Genomic DNA, 21277 nt, shown 5'->3' on the forward strand with positions numbered 1-21277 from the left:
GTCACAGCAGCACGTGACACACATATAACAAATGTCAAGACCCCTCCTCCTCCCTAAACGCCAAAGGTTTGAAGGTGGGCTTCACGGGAGCAGGGAGGAGAAGGGCTACTTGGCTTGATGCCACTAATGTCTCGCCTTAGGGCTCAAGCAGGAAGGGCTCTGCCACCCCCTGCAGGCTCCTAGCCTCTAAGAGCCTTCCTTTCCTGATCCAACAGTCATACTCCCACACTCTGAAATCGTCTTGGTTTCCTGGGAGCTCCCTGGCACTTTGCACCGCTCCTGGGGCAAGAAGGACTTTCCACTTTGCATTGTCTCGTGTTGTTTGTTTACTTTCCTTATCTCTCCTGCTAAGCTGTGGGCACCCTGCCTGATTCATCCATGTGTCCTGTCCCAGTATCTGTCCCAGCATAGGTGCAAAGGGTTAGGCGGCTGAATGAAGGAAGGGATGAACTTATCAGTGTTAAACAAAGCCTGCCCCAGCCCCCAGGAAGCCACATGGTTACAGCCTTTCCATGAGAAACAGTCCAGAGCATGGGATCTCTGGGCTGGGGAAGGGGGGAATCACTTGGCCCTGACTCTCTGAGAGCCCTGGACAAACTTTTTTTTTTTTTTTTTTTTGAGATGGGGTCTCACTCTGTTGCTCAGGCTGGAGTGCAATTGTGTGATCTCGGCTCACTGCAGCCTCCGCCTCTGGGGTTCAAGCGATTCTCCTGCCTCACCCTCCTGAGTAGCTGGGACTACAGGTGCGCACCACCACACCCGGCTAATTTTTTGTATTTTCAGTAGAGACAGCATTTCTCCATGTTGGTCAGGCTGGTCTCAAACTCCCGACCTCAGGTGATCTGCCCACCTCGGCCTCCCAAAGTGCTGGGATTACAGGCGTGAGCCACCGCACCCGGCCTAACAAACTTTATTTTATTTTATTTTTTGAGACAGGGTCTCGCTTCGTCACCCAGGCTGGAGTGCAGTGGAGCCAACATAGCTCACTGCAGCCTCCAATTCCTGGGCTCAAGCAATTCCCCCACCATGGCCTCCCTAGTAGCTGGGACTACAGGCATGCGCCCCCACACCCAGCTATTTTTTATTTTTAATTTTTTGTAGGGGCAGGGTCTCGCTAGGTTGCTCAGGCTGCTCTCAAACTCCTGGCCTCAAGCAGTCCTCTCAGTTCAGCCTCCCAAAATGTTGGGGCTGCGGGTGTGAGCCACCACACCGTACCAGGACAAACTTCATCTTTGCTGGTGTTCATTTTCTCATCTGGAAAGCCAGGGGCAGACACACTTTGAGACCCTCCTTCCTTATCTAGCCCCCTGGCAGTCTACGCACCCAAGGACCCAGCCCTTTGTTTTCTGTCCAATCCGGGCTCAGAAACCAGGACAAAACCCCTCCTTCAATCCTATCAGTGTCCATTTTGGAGAATGCTTTTTTTTTTTTTTTTTTTTGAGACAGTCTCACTCTGTCACCCAGGCTGGGGTGCAGCGGTGCGATCTCGGCTCACTGCAACCTCTGCCTCCCGGGTTCAAGCAATTCTCATGCCTCAGCCTCCCAAGTAGCTGGGATTACAGGCATGCGCCACCACGCCTGGCTAATTTCTGTATTTTTAGTAGAGATGGGGTCTCACTATGTTGCCCAGGATGGTCTCCAACTCCTGGATTCAAGTGATACGCCCGCCTTAGCCTCCCAAAGTGCTGGGATTACAGGCGTGAGCCACCATGCCCAGCAGATTTTGGAGAATGTTCTTTAGGACAGAACTTTGTAAATGATGCTAAAAAGCCCTAGTAAATTTCATGTTCCAGTGATCCCCCTTCCTCTGTGTCCTCGTTTGTCCCAGAGGAAGTTGGCTGGGGCAGGAAGGGTCAGCAGTTGTTCTCTTTGTCAGAGCAGCCAGGAAAAGTCTCAGGTTGCCTCTAAGTAGACCAGCTGTGTGTCAAGCTCTGTGCCAAAGGCAGGAGCTGCTTTTACTCCCTGCAGCAAGGCAAGCATGTAAAGACCTGACAGACCAGCATGGAGGGGAGGTGGGCAGCGCTGTGGGCTTTGGGAGGCAGGAAGGCTTCCTGGAGGAGGCGCTATCCTGAATTGTAGGCAGAGGAGGGAAGGTAAGAGGGGCTTCCCTGTTAGAATAAGATCAGAAGGGCCGGATGTGGTGGCTCACACCTGTAATCCCAGCACTTTAGGAGGCTGAGGCGAGCGGATCACTTGAGGTCAGGAGTTTGAGACCAGCCTTGCCAACATGGAGAAACCCCGTCTCTACTAAAAATACAAAAATTAGTGGGGCGTGGTGGCACATGCCTGTAATCCCAGCTACTAGGCAGGCTGAGGCAGGAGAATTGCTTGAACCCAGAAGGCAAAGGTTGTGGTGAGCCGAGATCAGGCCACTGCACTCCAGCCTGGGTGACAGAGTGAGACTTCACCTTAGAAAAAAAGAAAAAAAAAAGGTGGGCTGTGTGGCTTCAAGGTGAGGTGTATAAAGGAGACAGGGAGGCTCAGCACAGTGACTCACGCCTGTAATTCCAGCATTTTGGGAGGCCGAGGCAGGTGGATCGCCTGAGCTCAGGAGTTCGAGACCAGCCTGGGCAACATGGCAAAACCCCATCTCTACCAAAAATACAAAAAACCTGCCGGGCATGGTGGCACATGCCTGTAGTCCCAGCTACTCGAGAGGCTAAGATGGGAGGATCGCTTGAGCCTGGGAGGTGGAGGCTGCAGTGAGCCAAGGCTGTAGCACTGTACCACTGCTCTCCAACTTGGGTGACAAGAGTGAGACCCCGTCTCAAAAAAAGGAGACGAGGAGCTGGGAGAAGCAAGTGGTGGCCCAGTCATGAGGAAAGGGAAGGGTTTGGAAGCCAAGCCAAGGAGTGTGGACTTTGTCCCAGAGGTAGTAGGGAGCCATGGAGGGTTCCAGACCTGAACTGCACTTTAGAAAGTATTGTCCTGGCTACAACTGGAAGATGAGCTTAGAGTGTGAAGCTGGAGTCAGGGAGGTCCCTGTAAGAAATGACACCAGGCCAAGAGTGACACAGTGAGAGAGGATGGAGGGGAGGGGACAGCAGGAGAAATGTCACAGATCCTATGAGATTGAGATTTTTTATCTCAATTAGACCCGGAATATAACAGTCAGACCTGGAATGCTGGGAGTCAGTGGGGTTTTTGTGGCAAGTTTTGGGACATCCTAGGGAGGGTCCCCAGGCAGCTGGATATGAGGCTAGAGCAGGAAAGGGCCAGAGTGAGAGAGGCTACAGGGTGGATATTGCAAAGGAGTCAGTGAAAAGTGGTCAGGGGCTGGGAGCGGTGGCTCACGCCTGCAATCCCAGCACTTTGGAAGGCTGAGGCAGTCAGATCGCTTGAGCCCAGGAGTTTGAGAACAGCCTGGGCAACGTGGTGAAACCATGTTGAATTTTTTAAAAAATTCACAAATTAGCTGGGTGCAGTGGCATACGTGTGTGGTCCCAGCTACTCTGGAGGCTGAGGTGGGAGGATCACTTGCACCCAGGAGGCGGAGATAGAAGTGATCCAAGATCCCTGCCACTGCACTCCAGCCTGGGCAACAGATTGAGACCTTGTCTCAATCACACACACACACACACACACACACACACACACTCCAGCCTGGGAAACAGATTGAGACCTTGTCTCAATCACACACACACACACACACACACTCCAGTCTGGGCAACAGATTGAGTCCTTGTCTCAAAAACACACACACACACACACACACACACACCAGCCTGGGCAACAGATTGAGACCTTGTCTCAAACAAACACACACACACACTCCAGCCTGGGCAACAGATTGAGACCTTGTCTCAAACACACACACACACACACACATATACACACACACACTCTAGCCTGGGCAACAGATTGAGACCTTGTCTCAAACACACACACACACACACACACACACACACACACACACACACATACTCCAGCCTGGGCAACAGATTGAGTCCTTGTCTCAAACACACACACACACACACACACACACACACACCAGCCTGGGCAACAGATTGAGACCTTGTCTCAAACACACACACACACACTCCAGCCTGGGCAACAGATTGAGACCTTGTCTCAAACACACACACACACACACACACACACACACACACACTCCAGCCTGGGCAACAGATTGAGACCTTGTCTCAAACACAAACACATACACACACACACTCCAGCCTGGGCAACAGATTGAGTCCTTGTCTCAAACACACACACACACACACACACACACACACACACACACACACTCCAGCCTGGGCAACAGATTGAGTCCTTGTTTCAAGCATACACACACACACACATACACACACACACATACACACACACACACACACAAAGTGGCCAGGGCCCGGTGAGGTGGCTGACACCTGTAATCCCAGCACTTTGGGAGGCTGAGTTGGGGGATCATTTGAGGTCAGGAGTTTGAGACCAGCCTGACCAATATGGTGAAACCACGTCTCTACTGAAAATACAAAAAATTAGCCGGGCGTGGTAACGCGCGCCTGTAATTCCAGCTACTTGGGAGGCTGAGGCAGGAGAATCGCTTGAACCCGGGAGGTGGAGGTTGCAGTGAGCTGAGATCGTGGCACTGCACTCTAGCCTGGGCAACAAGAGTGAAACGCCATCTCAAAAAAAAAAAAAAAAAGTGGCCAGGGAAGCTAGGAGATAAAGAAAAGCCTTGTGAGCCCAGGAATTTGAGGCCAGTCCAAGCAACATAGTGGGGCCCTGTCTCTACCAAAAAATTAAAAATAACAGTAATAAAAAGGAAAAGGCCAGGCACAGTGGCTCACGCTTGTAATCCCAACACCTGGGGAGGCCAAGACAAGAGGATTCCTTGAGCTCAGGAGTTCGAGACCAGCCTGGGCAACACAGGGAGACCCTGTCTCTAAAAAAAATTTAAAAATTAGCGAGACACGGTGGCGTACGCCAGAGGCTGAGGCAGGAGGATTGCTTGAGCCCAGGAGATCAAGGCTTCATTGAGCTATGATTGCGCCACCGCACTCTGGCCTGGGCAACAGAGCAAGACCCTGTTTCAAAAACAACAACAACAACAACAAAAGAGCCTGGAGTGTGTGTTGGGGCCAAGGGCAAGAGCCTGGGGAGGGGTCAGGATTGGAGACTGGGAGGAGAGGTGGAGACCTGGGAGAGGACACAGGTTGGTGGTCAGAAGTGAGCCAAGGGTGGTTCTCTGCAATGAAAGTGGGTAGTGCCAAGCCTACCCAAGGCTCTAGACCCCTGGCCTGCCAGTCTAACCAGGACTTTCTTTTTTTCTTTTCTTTTTTTTTTTTGAGATGGATTCTCACTCTGTCACCAGGCTGGAGTGCAGTGGCGTGATCTCACTACAACCTCTGCCTCCCAGGTTCAAGCGATTCTCCTGCCTCAGCCTCCCAAGGAGCTGGGACTACAGGCATGTGCCACCATGCACGGCTAATTTTTGTATTTTTAGTGGAGACGGGGTTTCACCATGTTGGCCAGGCTGATCTTGATCTCCTGGCCTCGTGATCCACCCACCTAGGCCTCCCAAAGTGCTGGGATTACAGGCGTGAGCCACTGCACCTGGCCCTAACCAGGACTTTCTGGAGGTAGCTCACTCTCTGTGGCCGATGGCCCCACAATCTATTCAGCAGTCTTTGCAAGTGTACCTATGGGGCTCCAGAGGAACCCAGAGGTGTGGGAGGTTGGATTCACAGTGCCCTGTAGAGGAAGATCAGGCTGGGTACGGTGGCTCAAGCCTGTAATCCCAGCACTTTGGAAGGCTGAGGCAGGTGGATCACCTGAGGTCAGCAGTTCGAGACCAGCCTGGCCAACATGGTGAAACCCCGTCTCTACTAAAAACACAAAAATTAGCGCGGCCTGGTAGTGGGTGCCTATAATCCCAGCTACTCAGGAGGCTGAGGCAGGAGAATCGCTTGAACCCGGGAGGTGGAGGTTGCAGTGAGCCGAGAACACGCCATTGCACTCCAACCTGGGCAACAAGAGTGAAACTCTATCTCCAAAAAAAAAAAAAAAGAAGATCTAGGAGGCTAGAGCATCATCCGAGAAGACTTCCTGGAGGAGGCAGCATGGGCACTTAATCTGAACGTCAAAGGCCAAGCAGGACTTCGTTGGGTGTCACTTGAGTCCCAGTCCCCTGGGGTGAGGTGGGGGATGAGGAAGCTGGGTGCCCCTGACCTGGCCCCCTTCTCTCAGATGTGGAGCGGAGGAAGAGCCCCGTGTGTGGCTTCGTGACCCCCCTGCAGGGGCCTGAGGCTGATGCGCACCGGAAGCCGGAGGTAGCTGGGTTCTGGACCGCTTGCCCACCTGCCCACCCACCAAGACCAGCCCCTGCCTCCTGTAGCCTTGCGCTGAGCAGACAGGGATGGGGTGAGGGGTGGGAGATGGGTGTGCGGTGCTCCCCTCCCTACTGATCCCCCTCCCCTGGCCCCCACCCCAGGCCGTAGTCCTGGAGGGGAACTACTGGAAGCGGCGCATCGAGGTGGTGATGCGGGAATACCACAAGTGGCGCATCTACTACAAGAAGCGGGTCAGTGGCGGGGGGGCGGCCAGGGGCCCCCGGCTACCGCCCGCCTCGAAAGATCCCCGGAAAGGGGAACCTGACACCCCAGCTTGCGCCCCTCGGGCCCTCCATTCAGTCCCGGGTAGACAGCGCCACCGTGTGGCCACAGGGTCTCCTAGCAGCCTCCTTGCCTGGGGGTCGAGGGAGCTCCCGATGGGAGATGGGGGATCTCATTGCTTGTGAGTAGAGGAGGCTTTTGGGGGAAAGTGATGGAGGATGGGGCAAGGGATCCGGTGTCCAACTCTGTGTGTCCCTGCAGCTCCGTAAGCCCAGCAGGGAAGAGGACCTCCTGGCCCCTAAGCAGGTGGGTGCTCTGTAAGTCCAGCAGGCAAGGGCATCTCTTCACCCCCCAAGTAGGTGGAAGGCAGAGTTGACAGCTTCCGCCTGAGTGGGCAAGACAGTGGCTGGGCGTGAGGGTGGGATGTGGGATGTAACTGCCATCCTGTGGTTCATGTGTTGAGCTCTTCTCTTCTTGGGGGTGGTGGGGGTGAGGTGGTGAGAAGACCCCAGGTCTTTGAGCAAGTGGTGGGACGCATGGGAGAACAGAGGGACCAGGCCGGGCGCGGTGGCTCACGCCTGTCATCCCAGCACTTTGGGAGGCCGAGGCGGGTGGGTCATCTGAGGTCAGGAGTTCAAGACCAGACTGGCCAACATGGTGAAACCCCGTCTCTACTAAAAATACAAAAATTAGCCGGGCATGGTGGCGCATGCCTGCAATCCCAGCTACTCAGGAGGTTGAGACAGGAGAATCACTTGAACCTGGGAGGTGGAGGTTGCAGTGAGCTGAGATTGCGCCGCTGCACTCCAGCCTGGGCAACAGAGTGAGACTCCGTCTCAAAAAAAAAAAAACAAAAACAAAAACAAAACAAACAAAAAAAAACAGAGGGACCAAAGAACTGGGGTCCCAGATAGAAAAAAATCTAAAGGGCAGGAAGGGGACCCCTGTATCTGCATCCTGGTCTATCTCCTGGGGGAAGTTCTTAGAGGCCAATGGAGTGTAGGTCCACTAGGGAAAGGTGACAGAGGTGTGAACAGACAGACCCTCTGTCCTGCTGACCACTTGACCCTGGAGAGGGGTGATATGGAAGGTCGGGGCAGTGGGAGCTCTCTAGCGGCTGCTGATGGCTCTGTCTCCCTAGGCGGAAGGCAGGTGGCCGCCGCCGGAGCAATGGTGCAAACAGCTCTTCTCCAGTGTGGTCCCCGTGCTGCTGGGGGACCCAGAGGAGGAGCCGGGTGGGCGGCAGCTCCTGGACCTCAATTGCTTTTTGTCCGACATCTCGGACACTCTCTTCACCATGACTCAGTCCAGCCCTTCGCCCCTGCAGCTGCCGCCTGAGGATGGTGAGGGTCTGAGAAAGGGCAGGGGAGAGGGGTGAAGGCCTGTGAGATTCCAGGAGGCCAAGGGAAGGATGGGGGTGGGGACCCCCGCTCCTCCCTTCCTGCTGCTGCTGATGTCGCCACTGCTGCCTCCAGCCTACGTCGGCAATGCTGACATGATCCAGCCGGACCTGACGCCACTGCAGCCAAGCCTGGATGACTTCATGGACATCTCAGGTGGGGCGAGCCCCTCCCCAGGTGGGGTGGACGGGCAGGGTCCATGTGAGGAAGGCCGATGAGCCCATCCCAGCCCCCTCTGTGAGGGCTGATAGTCTGGGTGGTTTCTTTCTTTTTTTTTTTTTTTTTTTGAGATGGCATCTCACTCCGTCACCAAGGTTGCAATGCAGTGGTGCCAACCTCTGCCCCCCAGACTCAAGTGATCCTCCCACCTCAGCCTCCTGAGTAGCTGGGACTACAGGTGTGCACCACCACACCCGGCTAATTTTTTTTGTATTTTTGGTAGAGATGGGGTTTCACCATGTTGCCCAGGCTGGTCCCAAACTCCTGAGCTCAAGCCATCCTCTTGCCTTGGCCTCCCAAAGTGCTGGGATTATAGGCATGAACCACCATGCCTGGCAGGTCTGGGTGGTTTCTGAGGGTTCTTCCTGGTCTCCTTTTGTCCAGCTGGTGTGGCCTCCAATGAGGGCGGGGCCCAAGAGAGTACCTGGCCAGGGAACCAGGGGCTCCCAAGAAAGCAGTGAAGGCTGGGACCCTCTCAGGGGAGAGAAGAACTTTGAATTATTTGGGTCTATTTATTTTTCACACAATGCATTTTAAAACTATTTGCTAAGCTGGGCACGGTGGCTCATGCCTGTAATCCCAGCACTTTTGGGAGGCTGAGTCGGGTGGATCACCTGAGGTCAGGAGTTCGAGACCAACCTGACCAATATGATGAAACCCCGTCTCTACTAAAAGTACCAAAATTACCAGGCGTGGTGGTGGGCACCTGTGATCCCAGCTACTCGGGAGGCTGAGGCGGGAGAATCGCTTGAACCTGGGAGGCGGAGGTTGCAGTGAGCGAGATCGCGCCACTGCACTCCAGCCTGAGTGACAGAGCAAGACTCTGTCTCAAAAAAATTAAAATAAAAAATAAAACTATTTACTAGAGGACATTTCAAACATGCACACACTAGTAGAGAAAGAGTAGTTCAGCAAAAACCTCCCAAGTCACCACTGATGTCACCGACTTATCAACTCTTGGCCAGTCTTTTATCTAGACCACATTCCTTCTCTTGTTATGTTTCTATTTTATTTTATTTTTCAGACAGGGTCTCATTCTGTTGCCCAGGCTGGAGTACAGTGGCACAATCACAGCTCACTGCAGCCTCAACCTCCCAGGCTCAAGTGATCCTCCCACCTCAGCCCTCAGTAGCTGGGACCACAGGCACGCACCATTATGCCTGGCTAATTTTTTTTATTTTTTGAAGAGACAGGGCCTCCCTGTATTGCCCAGGCTGGTCTAGAACTCCTGGGCTCAAGAGATCCTCCCACCTCAGCCTCCCAAAATGCTGGGATTACAGGTGTGTGCCACCGTGCCCAGTGCGTTATTTTAAAGAAAATCCCAGGCATGCATCATATCTTGTAAAGCTCTTTTTTTTTTTTTTTTGAGATGGAGTCTCACTCTGTCGCCCAGGTTGGAGTGCAGTGACTCCATCTCGGCTCACTGCAGCCTCCGCCTCCCAGGTTCAAGCGATTCTTGTGCCTCAGCCTCCTGAGTAGCTGGGATTACAGGCATGCGCCACCACACCCAGCTAACTTTTGTATTTTTAGTAGAGACAGGGTTTTGCCATGTTGGCCAGGCTGGTTTTGAACTCCTGACCTCAAGCGATCCTCCCACCTCGGCCTCCCAAAGTGCTGGGATTACGGGTGTGAGCCACCGCGTCTGGCCTAAAGCAATTTTTGTAAGTTGTGAGTGTCCCTGCCTCCCTCTCCTGACCTCAGGGCCACCAAGTTACTGATTGCTCAGTGTCCTCCCAGAGATGTTCCTGTCGGTAGATGCACATGTGGACAAATGTCTCTGTTTTCACAATTGACTTTCCAAGTGGCCTTCCTCACTTCGCTGTAGGTCTTGCAGGTTATTCCCGACAGCCACACATTTAGGGACCCCTGGAGCTATGTGCAGGCCAGGTAGATATCCAGGCTCAGCCCGTCTCATCGAAGCCCCCGGGGACAGAAAGAGGGTCCCTGGAATAAAGGCTTAGTCTTAGTGACCTCCTAATTCCTTCCCCACGGGGTCCTGGGCCTGTCAATCAAGAGGTGGAGGCCTATGGGGCGGGAACTAGGGAATGAGGAACCACCCCCACCCCTGTTCCAGCCCTGGGAGGGGGTGGGGGCTGCCCGGGGGCAGAAGTGTGCATGGCAGTGCCCTGGGAGCAGGCCAGCCTGGGAGGGCAGCGGCCCTGTCTGGGCACACAGCGCCCGGCCACAGGTAGGAGCCCAGCCACCCCCACCTGGGGTCTGGGCAAGACCAGCAGGGACTGGGGCTAGGAGGTGATGTCTGGCAAGCCCGGGTGGCTGCTGTCGCGTGGGGGGACAAGTGTGGGCCACACAGAGGAGGTGTCTCGTGTGGCCCTCTCTTATCAAACATTCCATGTACCCAGAGGGCAGAGCGCACTGGTACCACCAAGACGGCAGCTCTCATTGCCCCCAAGAGCCTCCCACTGGGGAAGTCCGGCTGGAAACCCAGGGAGGGGACCAGAACTCTATGGAGGCAGGAGGCTTAGTGAGGGGTGCTCAGGGAGGCAGCCAGAGGCAGAGGAGCTCAGGGAGGGGATGACAGGTCAGGTCCGTGAGGGGACAGAGGCTAGGGAGGGACTTGGGCCCTGGTGAGCAGCTCGGGCTGGGAAGCAACTTCTCTCAAGGCAGGGTGGGGATAGGCCTGGGCAACGATGGTAAGCGGGTGGCTGGTGACTCAGGGATGAGAGGGCCTTGTGGCCCCATGACCCCTGCCGGGGACCCAGGGAGTGGGCAGCAGCTGTGAGCAGGGAGGAGCCCTAGGCCCTCAACGGCCTGGGGCCAGGCACAGCATGAGGCTGATTCTAGAGCCAGAGCCTCGGGGACCTAGTGACAGGAACTGTGGACCCTGGGAGATGGGGGAGCAGCAGTGACCACTCGCCATCTCCCACCTGGTCCCCATTTTTTTTGAGACAGAATCTTGCTCTGTTGCCCAGGCTGGAGTGCAGTGGCATCATCTTGGCTTACTGCAACCCCCACCTCCTGGGTTCAAGCAATTCTCCTGTCTCAGCCTCCAGAGTAGCTGGGACTACAGGTGCCCGCCACCACGCCTGACTAATTTTTATATATATATTTTTTTTTTAGTAGAAATGGGGTTTCCCCTCACTGGCCAGGCTGGTCTTGAACTCCTGACTTCAGGTGATCCGTCCACCTCAGCCTCCCAAAGTACTGGGATTACAGGTGTGAGCCACCGCGCCCGGCCTGGTCCCCCTTTTAAAGAAAGGCAGCAGGGGGGCCTGTAATCCCAGCTACTCAGGAGGCTGAGGCAAGGAGAATTGTTTGAACCCAGGAGGTTGCAGCAGTGAGCCAAGATCGTGCCACTGTACCCCAGCCTGGGCTACAGAGCGAGACTCCATCTCAAAAAAAAAAAAAAGAAAGAAAGAAAGAGAGAAAGAGAGAGAAAGATGAAAAAAAGAGAGAGAAAGGAAAGAAGGAAGGAAGGAAGGAAGGCAGGCAGGCAGGCAGGCAGGCAGGCAGGCAGCAGGACAGCAAGAAGACACCATTTCACCATGGGGTTAGACACGCGGACAGGCACAGAGCAGACACACATGCACCGTGCTATCGTGGCAGGACAGGTTCACACGGCCTCAGACGGAGTGACAGACACCCAAAGGGTAGACAGAGGCTGCATGCAGACCCCATGCTGAGACTCCAGGGTTCAGCGACTGCAACACACAGGCCCTGCACCCTCCTGCAAAGCAGAGCCACTGATGACACACAGGGCTGGGCGCGGTGACTCACTCCTGTCATCCCAGCACTTTAGGAGGCCAAAGCAGGAGGATTGCTTGAGCTCAGGAGTTTGAGACCAGCCCGGGAAACATGGCAAAACCCCATTTTTGCTAAAAAAATACAAAATTAGCTGAGTGTGGTGGTGCACGCCTGTAATCCCAGCTACTTGGGAAGCCGAGGCATGAGAATCGTTTGAACCCAGGAGGTGGAGGTTGCAGTGAGCCGAGATCGTGCCGCCGCACTCCAGCCTGGGTGACAGCAAGGCACAGCGGCTGACCTCCTCCCCTCGCCCTGCACCCCTTTCCCACCCTGGCATTCTTTCTGGGCACCTCCTTTCTGTACCAGCAGATCAGGGAATGGCAGCCACCAGAGGATGGGAAGGGGGACTTCCTGAGCTAAGCCTGGTGCTGTGCAGGGGACGGGACTGCTTCCTGGGGTTCCTGTTCACACCCACAGTCCCCTGCTGTCTCCCACGCAAGCTCATTATAATCCCAGCACTTTAGGAGGCTGAGGCAGGAGGATGGCTTGAGGCCAGGAGTTTGAGACCAGCCTGGGCAACATAGCACGATTCTATCTCTGGGGGATGGGGTTGGGGGTGAAGACACAAACACATACACACTTGACCCCCCAGTGGGTTCTGGGTTTGGGGTGACCTTATCTAACCGACTCCTGGTCTCCTTGGAGGTGGCTCCTGGGAGGCAGACTCGAGCAGCTCTCCTGGCAGGGGGGCTAGAGGGAAAAAGCGGGGAGCTGGGGCTCACCCAGGCCTGTGGGGAGTTGTCATGGTGGGGTCAGAACTGCTCAGACTAAGAGGCCTCGGGAGCTGGCACGGATCACAAGCTGGTCAGGGTCAGAGAAAGGTGCCCGGAAGGGAGCGGGTGGGCGGGCGGCGCCCAGGCCCGGGATGTGGTCAGGCCGTGGCCAGCTGCTTCCCAAAACCAGAATAGCCCAGGACTTACACAACCCGCACCCCAAACAATCTGCTACTGCCTCCCCCAGCTCTCGCAGGCTTCCCAGACCCCTTGCCCCACCCCACTCAGAGCCTATCCTTAGGCCCCCTCTCACCCCCACCCATTTCGGAGCCCAGCCTTAGGCCCCTCTCGCCCCCACCCCACTCAGAGCCCATCCTTAGGCCCCCGTCGCCCCCACCCCACTCAGAGCCCACCCTTAGGCCCCCCTCTCACCCCCACCCCACTCGGAGTCCACCCTTAGCCCCTCTTGCCCCCACCCCACTTGGAGCCCAGCCTTAGGTCCCCCTTCACCCCCACCCCACTCGGAGCCCACCCGTATCCCCCTCTTGCCCACACCCCACTCAGAGCCCACCCTTAGCCCCTCTTGCCCCCACCCCACTCAGAGCCCACCCTTAGCCCCTCTTGCCCACACCCCACTTGGAGCCCAGCCTTAGGCACCCCCCTTGCCCCCATCCCAGTCAGAGCCCACCCATATCTCCCTTTTGTCCACACACCACTCAGAGCCCACCCTTAGGCCCCTCTCACCCCCACCCCACTCGAAGCCCAGCCTTAGGCCCCTCTCGCCCCATTACACTCTTCACCCCACTCCTAGGCTCCACCTGTTGACCTTCCAACAAACCAAGCTTGTCCTGGACCCATTGACCTCGCGTTCCCCCTCATCTCCAACCCACCCTCTTGAACTTCTGTCACCCTGGGGCCCCTCCCATCCCAGGCCTCCTCCCCTCGCACCGCACCCCTTTTCCACCCTCGCACTCTCTCTGGGTACCCCCTTTCTGTACCTCCAGCAGATCAGGGAAGGGGAGCCACCAGGCGGTGGGGAGGGGGACTTGCTGAGCTAAGCCTGGGGCTGGGGAGGGGAGGGGGCTGCTTCCTGGGGTCCCTGTTCACACCCACAGTCCCCTGCTCTCTCCCACGCAGGCTCATTCCACCCAAGACGGTTGCTGCTTCCCCTGATCGAGACAGAAACCCTCCCAGTCTCACAATCTTCTGTGGAAGGGACCCCCACCCTCCGCCTGCCAGCCCCCATGTCCCCACCCGCCAAGGCTGGGGACAGGCCACTCTCCTCCCAGCTGTTTCCCAGCCATAGCCCTGGCCCTAACTGCTGTTGCCCTGTGTGTCTGAATTACAGATTTCTTTACCAACTCCCGCCCCCCACAGCCGCCCATGCCTTCAAACTTCCCAGAGCCCCCCAGCTTCAGCCCCGTGGTTGACTCCCTCTTCAGCAGTGGGACCCTGGGCCCGGAGGTGCCCCCAGCTTCCTCGGCCATGACCCACCTCTCCGGACACAGCCGTCTGCAGGTGAGCTCACCCCACCCCGTCCAGCCCTGTGTAGCTCACTTGAGAGCTGGTCCTGCCCTGTTCATGTCCAGGAGGTATCAGACCCTCCCTGAGTGCCCAGTCTTCTGCTTGGAGATTGGAGGGGAAGAAAGACCCCATCTCTGCCCTCTGGGAGGGACCCCGTGAAGCAGAACTGGACAAAATGGTTGTGGGAGAAAGCTAAGGGCATGGAGACCATGGAGTGGGCTCCACCAAGGGCCAGTTGCTTGTGGAAGGCTTCCTGGAGAAGGGGAGTTTCTGGGCCTTAGAGAATAGGTCAGCTTTGGACAGAAGGGACTGGCTGAGGTCAAGCCAGATGGGAGAACAGCAGGAACAAAAGCTTCGAGGCAGAAAGCTGAGCGTGGATGTTTAGGAAACAGTGAATCTACCATTTTGGTTCATGAATTCCCCAAATGCAATTCTTTTTTTTTTTTTTTTTTTTGAGACAGAGTCTCACTCTGTTGCCTAGGCTCAAGTGCAGTGGCATGATCTCGGCTCACTGTAACCTCCGCCTCCCGTGTTCAAGCGATTTCCGGCTTATTTTTGTTTTTTTAGTAGAGACAGGGTTTCACCATGTTGGCCAGGCTGGTCTCAAACTCCTGACCTCAGTGGTCTGCCCGCCTCGGCCTCCCAAGGTGCTGGGATTACAGGTGTGAGCCACCGCGCCTGGCCCCCAGGTGCAATTCAGAAGTTGCTTCCTGCTGCTTGGTTATAGGCCTTTTCCCTCCATCATCAGACTTTTCAGGTGCTAATTCTAATTGGTTGCTGAGGGGTGTGTCTCCTCCATCAGACAGTGAGCTCCTTACTGAAAGGGTTGTTTTGCTCACCACTGCATTCTCTCTACCTAATGCGGCTCAGGCACAAAACAGCACTCAGTGAATGGTTGTCCAATGAGTGAGTCAGAGACTGAATGAATGAGCGAGTGTGCAGATGAATGGGTGTGCTGGTGAATGGATAGATGCATCTTAGACTTCGGTGGAGGCACACGTGGGTTGGTGGATATATGGGCAGGTGAGTGGTTGGTTGGATGGATGGGCTGGTGGATGGATACATAGATGAATAGTTTAATGGATTAGTGAATGGGCTCATTGGTGGTTAAGTGGCTGGAAATGTATAGATGGTGGATGGATGGAAGGATTATGGATGGGTTGGTGGATGAATGATGGAAGTATAGATGGTTGGATGGATTAGTTAATGCGTTAATGTCTGGTAGGCTGGTGGAGAGAGTGGTAGATGAGCTGGTTCATAGATTGATAAATAGGTAGGTGAATGGATGGAAGACGGATGGATGGAGAGATTGGTGGATGAAGTAGTAGATGGACAATTGATGAATGGATGGGTGGGTTGGTTAGTGGATGGATTGGTGAAGTTAGTGGATGGATAATGAAGGAATGGTGGGTTGGTTGGTGGATGGATCAGTGGACAAGTTAGTGGATGGATGGATGGATGATGAAGGAATGGTGGGTTGGTTGGTGGATGGATCGGTGGACAAGTTAGTGGATGGATGGATGATGATCAGATGGGTGGGTTGGTGGGTGGATGGATCGGTGGACAAGTTAGTGGATGGATGGATGATGAAGGAATGGTGGGTTGGTGGGTGGATGGATCGGTGGACAAGTTAGTGGATGGATGGATGATGAAGGAATGGTGGGTTGGTGGGTGGATGGATCGGTGGACAAGTTAGTGGATGGATGGATGATGAAGGAATGGTGGGTTGGTTGGTGGATGGATCGGTGGACAAGTTAGTGGATGGATGGATGATGAATGGATGGGTGGATTGCTTGGTGGATGGACTGGTGGACAAGTTAGTGGATGGACGGATAAGTTATTTGGGAGACAAATGGATGGGCAGGAAGATTGATGCTCCGCTGTCCCTGCTTTTGGCATAAATGTACTCTACTCCCTCCTCTCATTGTAATTTCCTGGCTCCATGTATATGTTCGCACACCTGTGTGTGTTGGAAGGCAGGGCTCATTTTTCCTATCTCTCCCCAGGGCCCCAGTCCAGAGTTTGGCCAGGGCAGGGAAGGGCAGGGCAGGGGAGGCCCAGAAGGCTGCCAGGGGCAGCTCTCTCCCCTGCTCTCTGAGTGTCTGTCTGTCCCCCCAACCAGGCTCGGAACAGCTGCCCTGGCCCCTTGGACTCCAGCGCCTTCCTGAGTTCTGATTTCCTCCTTCCTGAAGACCCCAAGCCCCGGCTCCCACCCCCTCCTGTACCCCCACCTCTGCTGCATTACCCTCCCCCTGCCAAGGTGCCAAGCCTGGAGCCCTGCCCCCAACCTCCCTTCCCACCCATGGCGCCACCCACTGCTTTGCTGCAGGAAGAGCCTCTCTTCTCTCCCAGGTTTCCCTTCCCCACCGTCCCTCCTGCCCCAGGAGTGTCTCCGCTGCCTGCTCCTGCAGCCTTCCCACCCACCCCGCAGTCAGTCCCCAGCCCGGCCCCCACCCCCTTCCCCATAGAGCTTCTACCCTCGGGGTATTCGGAGCCTGCCTTTGGGCCTTGCTTCTCCATGCCCAGAGGCAAGCCCCCCGCCCCATCCCCTAGGGGACAGAAAGCCAGCCCCCCTACCTTAGCCCCTGCCACTGCCAGTCCCCCCACCACTGCGGGAAGCAACAACCCCTGCCTCACACAGCTGCTCACGGCAGGTGAGGGCCAGCAATGGGGAGAGGAAAGCCTGGGGAGGGAGGCCGGGGGGTGGGGAGGACAGGGGGTTATGGGAGCAGAAGATGAAGGTGAAGGGGCAGGTCCAGTTCAAGGGACAGAGTGGAGGAATGGAGGAATGAGGGATGTGGGGCCTGTACCTAACAGGGGTGTGGACTCTTGGGAGGGGCAGGATGGGGTCTTGATAGAGGCCGGGGGTGGGCCAGCCCCAGCAGCCTCACGGTTCTGCCCGTGCACAGCCAAGCCGGAGCAAGCCCTGGAGCCACCACTTGTATCCAGCACCCTCCTCCGGTCCCCAGGGTCCCCGGTAAGATCTCAGGCACTGGGCGGTGGGGCTGTGCTCACGGCCTTCACCCCGACTCTCTGCCCTTCTCCACCCCAGCAGGAGACAGTCCCTGAATTCCCCTGCACATTCCTTCCCCCGACCCCAGCCCCTACACCACCCCGGCCACCTCCAGGCCCGGCCACATTGGCCCCTTCCAGGCCCCTGCTGGTCCCCAAAGCGGAGCGGCTCTCACCCCCAGTGCTCAGCGGTAAAGAGAGGGGTTGCAGGGATTGGGGGAATCTAGGGGATGAGGGGAAGAGGAGGAAGAAGAAGGGGACTGGGTCTGGGGCCAGGATAAGAGGAAGGGGGCAATGGGGACCCTTTCCCCTGGGTCGGTCTTTCTGTGGGTCTGTCTGTCCCTACCACAGGCAATGAACGGCGGCTGTCAGGGGACCTCAGCTCCATGCCAGGCCCTGGGACTCTGAGCGTCCGTGTCTCTCCCCCGCAACCCATCCTCAGCCGGGGCCGTCCAGACAGCAACAAGGTGGGCACCATCCCCCACCCTAAGATCGGTTTGCTACCCCCAGGCCCTCCCGGGCTCCTTCCTAGGCTCACCCAACTCTCTGCTCCCCAAGACCGAGAACCGGCGTATCACACACATCTCCGCAGAGCAGAAGCGGCGCTTTAACATCAAGCTGGGGTTTGACACCCTTCATGGGCTTGTGAGCACACTCAGTGCCCAGCCCAGCCTCAAGGTGAGCCCTGGGCCCAGGCTGGCACCCCCAAAACCACAGGGCCCCTTTCTGGACCCCCCCCACCCAAAACTCAATTGCAGGGGAGTGCTCCAGACACTCTTGCCTCCTCCCATCCCAGTGCCTCAGTGGGTCCAGGGTGCAGCCTCTAGCACCTGCCTGAGCCCCCCTGGTGGCATCTGCAGGTGAGCAAAGCTACCACGCTGCAGAAGACAGCCGAGTACATCCTTATGCTACAGCAGGAGCGTGCGGGCTTGCAGGAGGAGGCCCAGCAGCTGCGGGATGAGATTGAGGAGCTCAATGCCGCCATTAAGTAGGCAGGGTCCAGGCGGGTGCTGGGACCAGGGGGCCATGCCGCCATGCTGCCTGACCCCCAGCCCCTGACCCCTACCCTGCCCCCAGCCTGTGCCAGCAGCAGCTGCCCGCCACAGGGGTACCCATCACACACCAGCGTTTTGACCAGATGCGAGACATGTTTGATGACTACGTCCGAACCCGTACGCTGCACAACTGGAAGTTCTGGGTGGTATCCTCCCTCAAGCCCATGGCTGGAGGCTGCAGGGGCTGTGGCAGGGTGAGACCAGGCTGGGCCTGGGATGGAGGCCTAGCTCTCCAGGCCGGGCAGGCTCAGAGCTGCTCCCAGGTGACAAGCTCTGGCTCTGCCCCCTGCTTCCATGTCCTGGCCATCTTGACCAGCAAAATTGCCCAGGGATGGGGGGCTGGGAGCGGAGAGGGAAACTGAGGGAGGAGTCCTTGGGTAAGGGGCTGAGGGAGGAGTCCTTGGGTAAGGGGAGCCTTGGACCTGACCTCAGGAAGCCCCGAGGGCAGTTTGGGAGAACCTGAACTCTGGAGTGAGGACTACAGAAGACTGGGAATCCACTCCCTGATCTGGCTCAGGGGTCAAGTTCTTGACTGAGCTCAGGGATGGGGGATGGTTCAGCACACAGTAAGGGCCGTGGAGGGGCAAGGAGGAGGGGACTGAGAGGCAGAGAGCTGGGAAGGTCTTGGCAGGACAGAAGTAGGGACTGCAAGCCGGGTGCGGTGGCTCACGCCTGTCATCCCAGCACTTTGGGAGGCCGAGGCAGGTGGATCACTTGAGGCCAGGAGTTCAAGACCAGACTGGCCAACATGGCAAAACCCCATCTCCACTAAAAATACAAAAATTAGCCAAGCATGGTGGCATGTGCCTGTAATCCCAACTACTCGGGAGGCTGAGGCAGGAGAACAGCTTGAACCTGGGAGGTGGAGGTTGCAGTGAGCCAAGATTGCGCCACTGCATTCCAGCCTGGGCAGCAGAGCGAGACTCTGTCAAAAAAAAAAAAAAAAAAAAAAAGTCCGAGCACAGTGGCTCACGCCTGTAATTCCAGCACTTTAGGAGGCTGAGGTGGGTGGATCACGAGGTCAGGAGTTCGAGACCAGCCTGACCAACATAGTGAAACCCCGTCTCTACTAAAAATACAAAAATTAGCCAGGCGTGGTGGCGCACACCTGTAATCCCAGCTACTCAGGAGGCTGAGGCAGGAGAATTGCTTGAACCTGGGAGGCAGAGGTTGCAGTGAGCTGAGATCACGCCACTGTACTTCAGCCTGGGTGACAGAGTGAGACTCAGTCTCAAAAAAAAGAGAAGTAGGGGCTGCAACACGAGTCATTGGGGTTCAAGGTTAGACAGTGTCTAGGCCCTTTGTTCCCCTGGTTTGAACTGGGCATCAGGGCTCCACGTGGTGTGGGGGGACCAGCTGGACCACAGGCAGCTCCTTGACCTAGGCCCAGTTCAGCATCCTCATCCGGCCTCTGTTTGAGTCCTTCAACGGGATGGTGTCCACGGCAAGCGTGCACACCCTCCGCCAGACCTCACTGGCCTGGCTGGACCAGTACTGCTCTCTGCCCGCTCTCCGGCCAAGTACGTGAGCCATCTCCCTGCCTGCTAGAGGGACCCAGCCTCGGGGGTGGAGGGAGTATTCCACCCTGCTTAGATCCCACATCCAGCTTGCCATCAACACAGCCTAGGGTTGTGGCCACCCCCCATCCCCCAGATGGTCCTCTGGCCACCAGATGCCTGTAGACAGAGGTTCTAGGAGGGGGTGACAGTCTTGCCAACTAGTACCTCCCCCTATCCCTTTGGTTCCACATCCAAGGGTAGGGCCCTAACCCCAGGAAGTGTCTCTCTCTCTCTGTCTCCCACCCAGCTGTCCTGAACTCCCTACGCCAGCTGGGCACATCTACCAGTATCCTGACTGACCCGGGCCGCATCCCTGAGCAAGCCACACGGGCAGTCACAGAGGGCACCCTTGGCAAACCTTTATAGTCCTGGCCAGACCCTGCTGCTCACTCAGCTGCCCTAGGGGCTGCTTTCCCTGGGCACGGGCTCCAGGGATCATCTCTGGGCACCCCCTTCCTGCCCCAGGCCCTGGCTCTGCCCTTCCCTGGGGGGTGGAGCAGGGTCCAGGTTTCACACTTCCCACCTCCTGGAGGCCAAGAAGAGCGGAGTCCCCGTCCCTGCTCTGCCACTGTGCTCCAGCACCGTGACCTTGGGTGACTCGTCCGCTGTCTTTGGACCGCTGTGTTTCAATCTGCAAAATGGGGATGGGGAAGGTTCAATCAGCAGATGACCCCCAGGCCTTGGCAGCTGTGACACTGGGGGCCTAGGCTGGCAACTCTGGGTGCTCAACGGTGGGAGAAGGAGGATGCTGTTTCTCTGTCACCTCCACCTGCTCCCCGACAGGTGGGGCACAGACCTCTGTTCCTGAGCAGAGAAGCAGAAAAGGAGGTTCCCTCTCTCCGCTCCTTCACTGCTGACCCAGAGGGGCTGCAGGATGGTTTCCCCTGGGAGAGGCCAGGAGGGCCTGATCCCAGGAGACACCAGGGCCAGAGTGACCACAGCAGGGCAGGCATCATGTGTGTGTGTGGACGTGTGTGTGTGGGTTTTGTAAAGAATTCTTGACCAATAAAAGCAAAAACTGTCTGCTGGTTTGTTGGTGTGCTGGTCAATGTGTCTCACACTGGGATGGAGAGAGAGCTGGTTGCCAGTGGGAGGTGGCTTTGTAGAGGGCCTGGGCGTTTACTCTGAGCTGGAAGCAGCTGGAGGGCTTTGAGTGGAGGTGGGACAAGATCACCAAGTGGTGGCGAGCGCCTGTAGTCCCAGCTACTCAGGAGGCTGAGGCGGGAGGATCGCTTGAGCCCAGGAGTTCGAGGCTGCAGTGAGCTGTGATAGCACCACTGCACTGTAGGGTGGGTAACAGAGTGAGACCCTGTCTCAAATAACAACAACAAAAAGGCCGGGCACAGTGGCTCACACCAGTAATCCCAGCACTTTGGGAGGCCAAGGCGGGAGGATCATAGACCTCATCTCAGTAATAAAAAAGAGAAAAATAAATAAAAGAAAATCAGATGTAACTTTTTTTTTTTTTTGAGACGGAGT

The 21277-nt window shown here is 56.4% G+C and overlaps 1 protein-coding gene across 2 annotated transcripts in view; it reads left to right on the forward strand.

Moving 5' to 3' along the window:
* MLXIPL (MLX interacting protein like) overlaps positions 1-20821 on the forward strand; it is a 32273-nt gene extending 11452 nt beyond the window's left edge. Inside the window, exons 3-17 of one of the 2 annotated variants that reach the window (XM_002817862.4) lie at positions 6190-6272; positions 6434-6523; positions 6816-6860; positions 7696-7897; positions 8030-8110; positions 13997-14166; positions 16295-16826; positions 17082-17149; positions 17225-17375; positions 17536-17651; positions 17743-17862; positions 18045-18172; positions 18262-18385; positions 19630-19759; positions 20046-20821. In XM_002817862.4, the coding sequence (XP_002817908.4) occupies positions 6190-6272; positions 6434-6523; positions 6816-6860; positions 7696-7897; positions 8030-8110; positions 13997-14166; positions 16295-16826; positions 17082-17149; positions 17225-17375; positions 17536-17651; positions 17743-17862; positions 18045-18172; positions 18262-18385; positions 19630-19759; positions 20046-20164 (2159 nt within the window). In that variant the 3' untranslated portion in view covers positions 20165-20821. The remainder of the gene's footprint in view (positions 1-6189; positions 6273-6433; positions 6524-6815; positions 6861-7695; positions 7898-8029; positions 8111-13996; positions 14167-16294; positions 16827-17081; positions 17150-17224; positions 17376-17535; positions 17652-17742; positions 17863-18044; positions 18173-18261; positions 18386-19629; positions 19760-20045) is intronic. The other variant, XM_054560415.2, reaches the window with a different exon arrangement.
* The last annotated feature ends 456 nt before the right edge of the window (positions 20822-21277 follow it).

This window comes from Pongo abelii, chromosome 6, assembly GCF_028885655.2.
Source record: "Pongo abelii isolate AG06213 chromosome 6, NHGRI_mPonAbe1-v2.0_pri, whole genome shotgun sequence".
Classification (NCBI taxonomy): Eukaryota; Metazoa; Chordata; class Mammalia; order Primates; family Hominidae; genus Pongo; species Pongo abelii.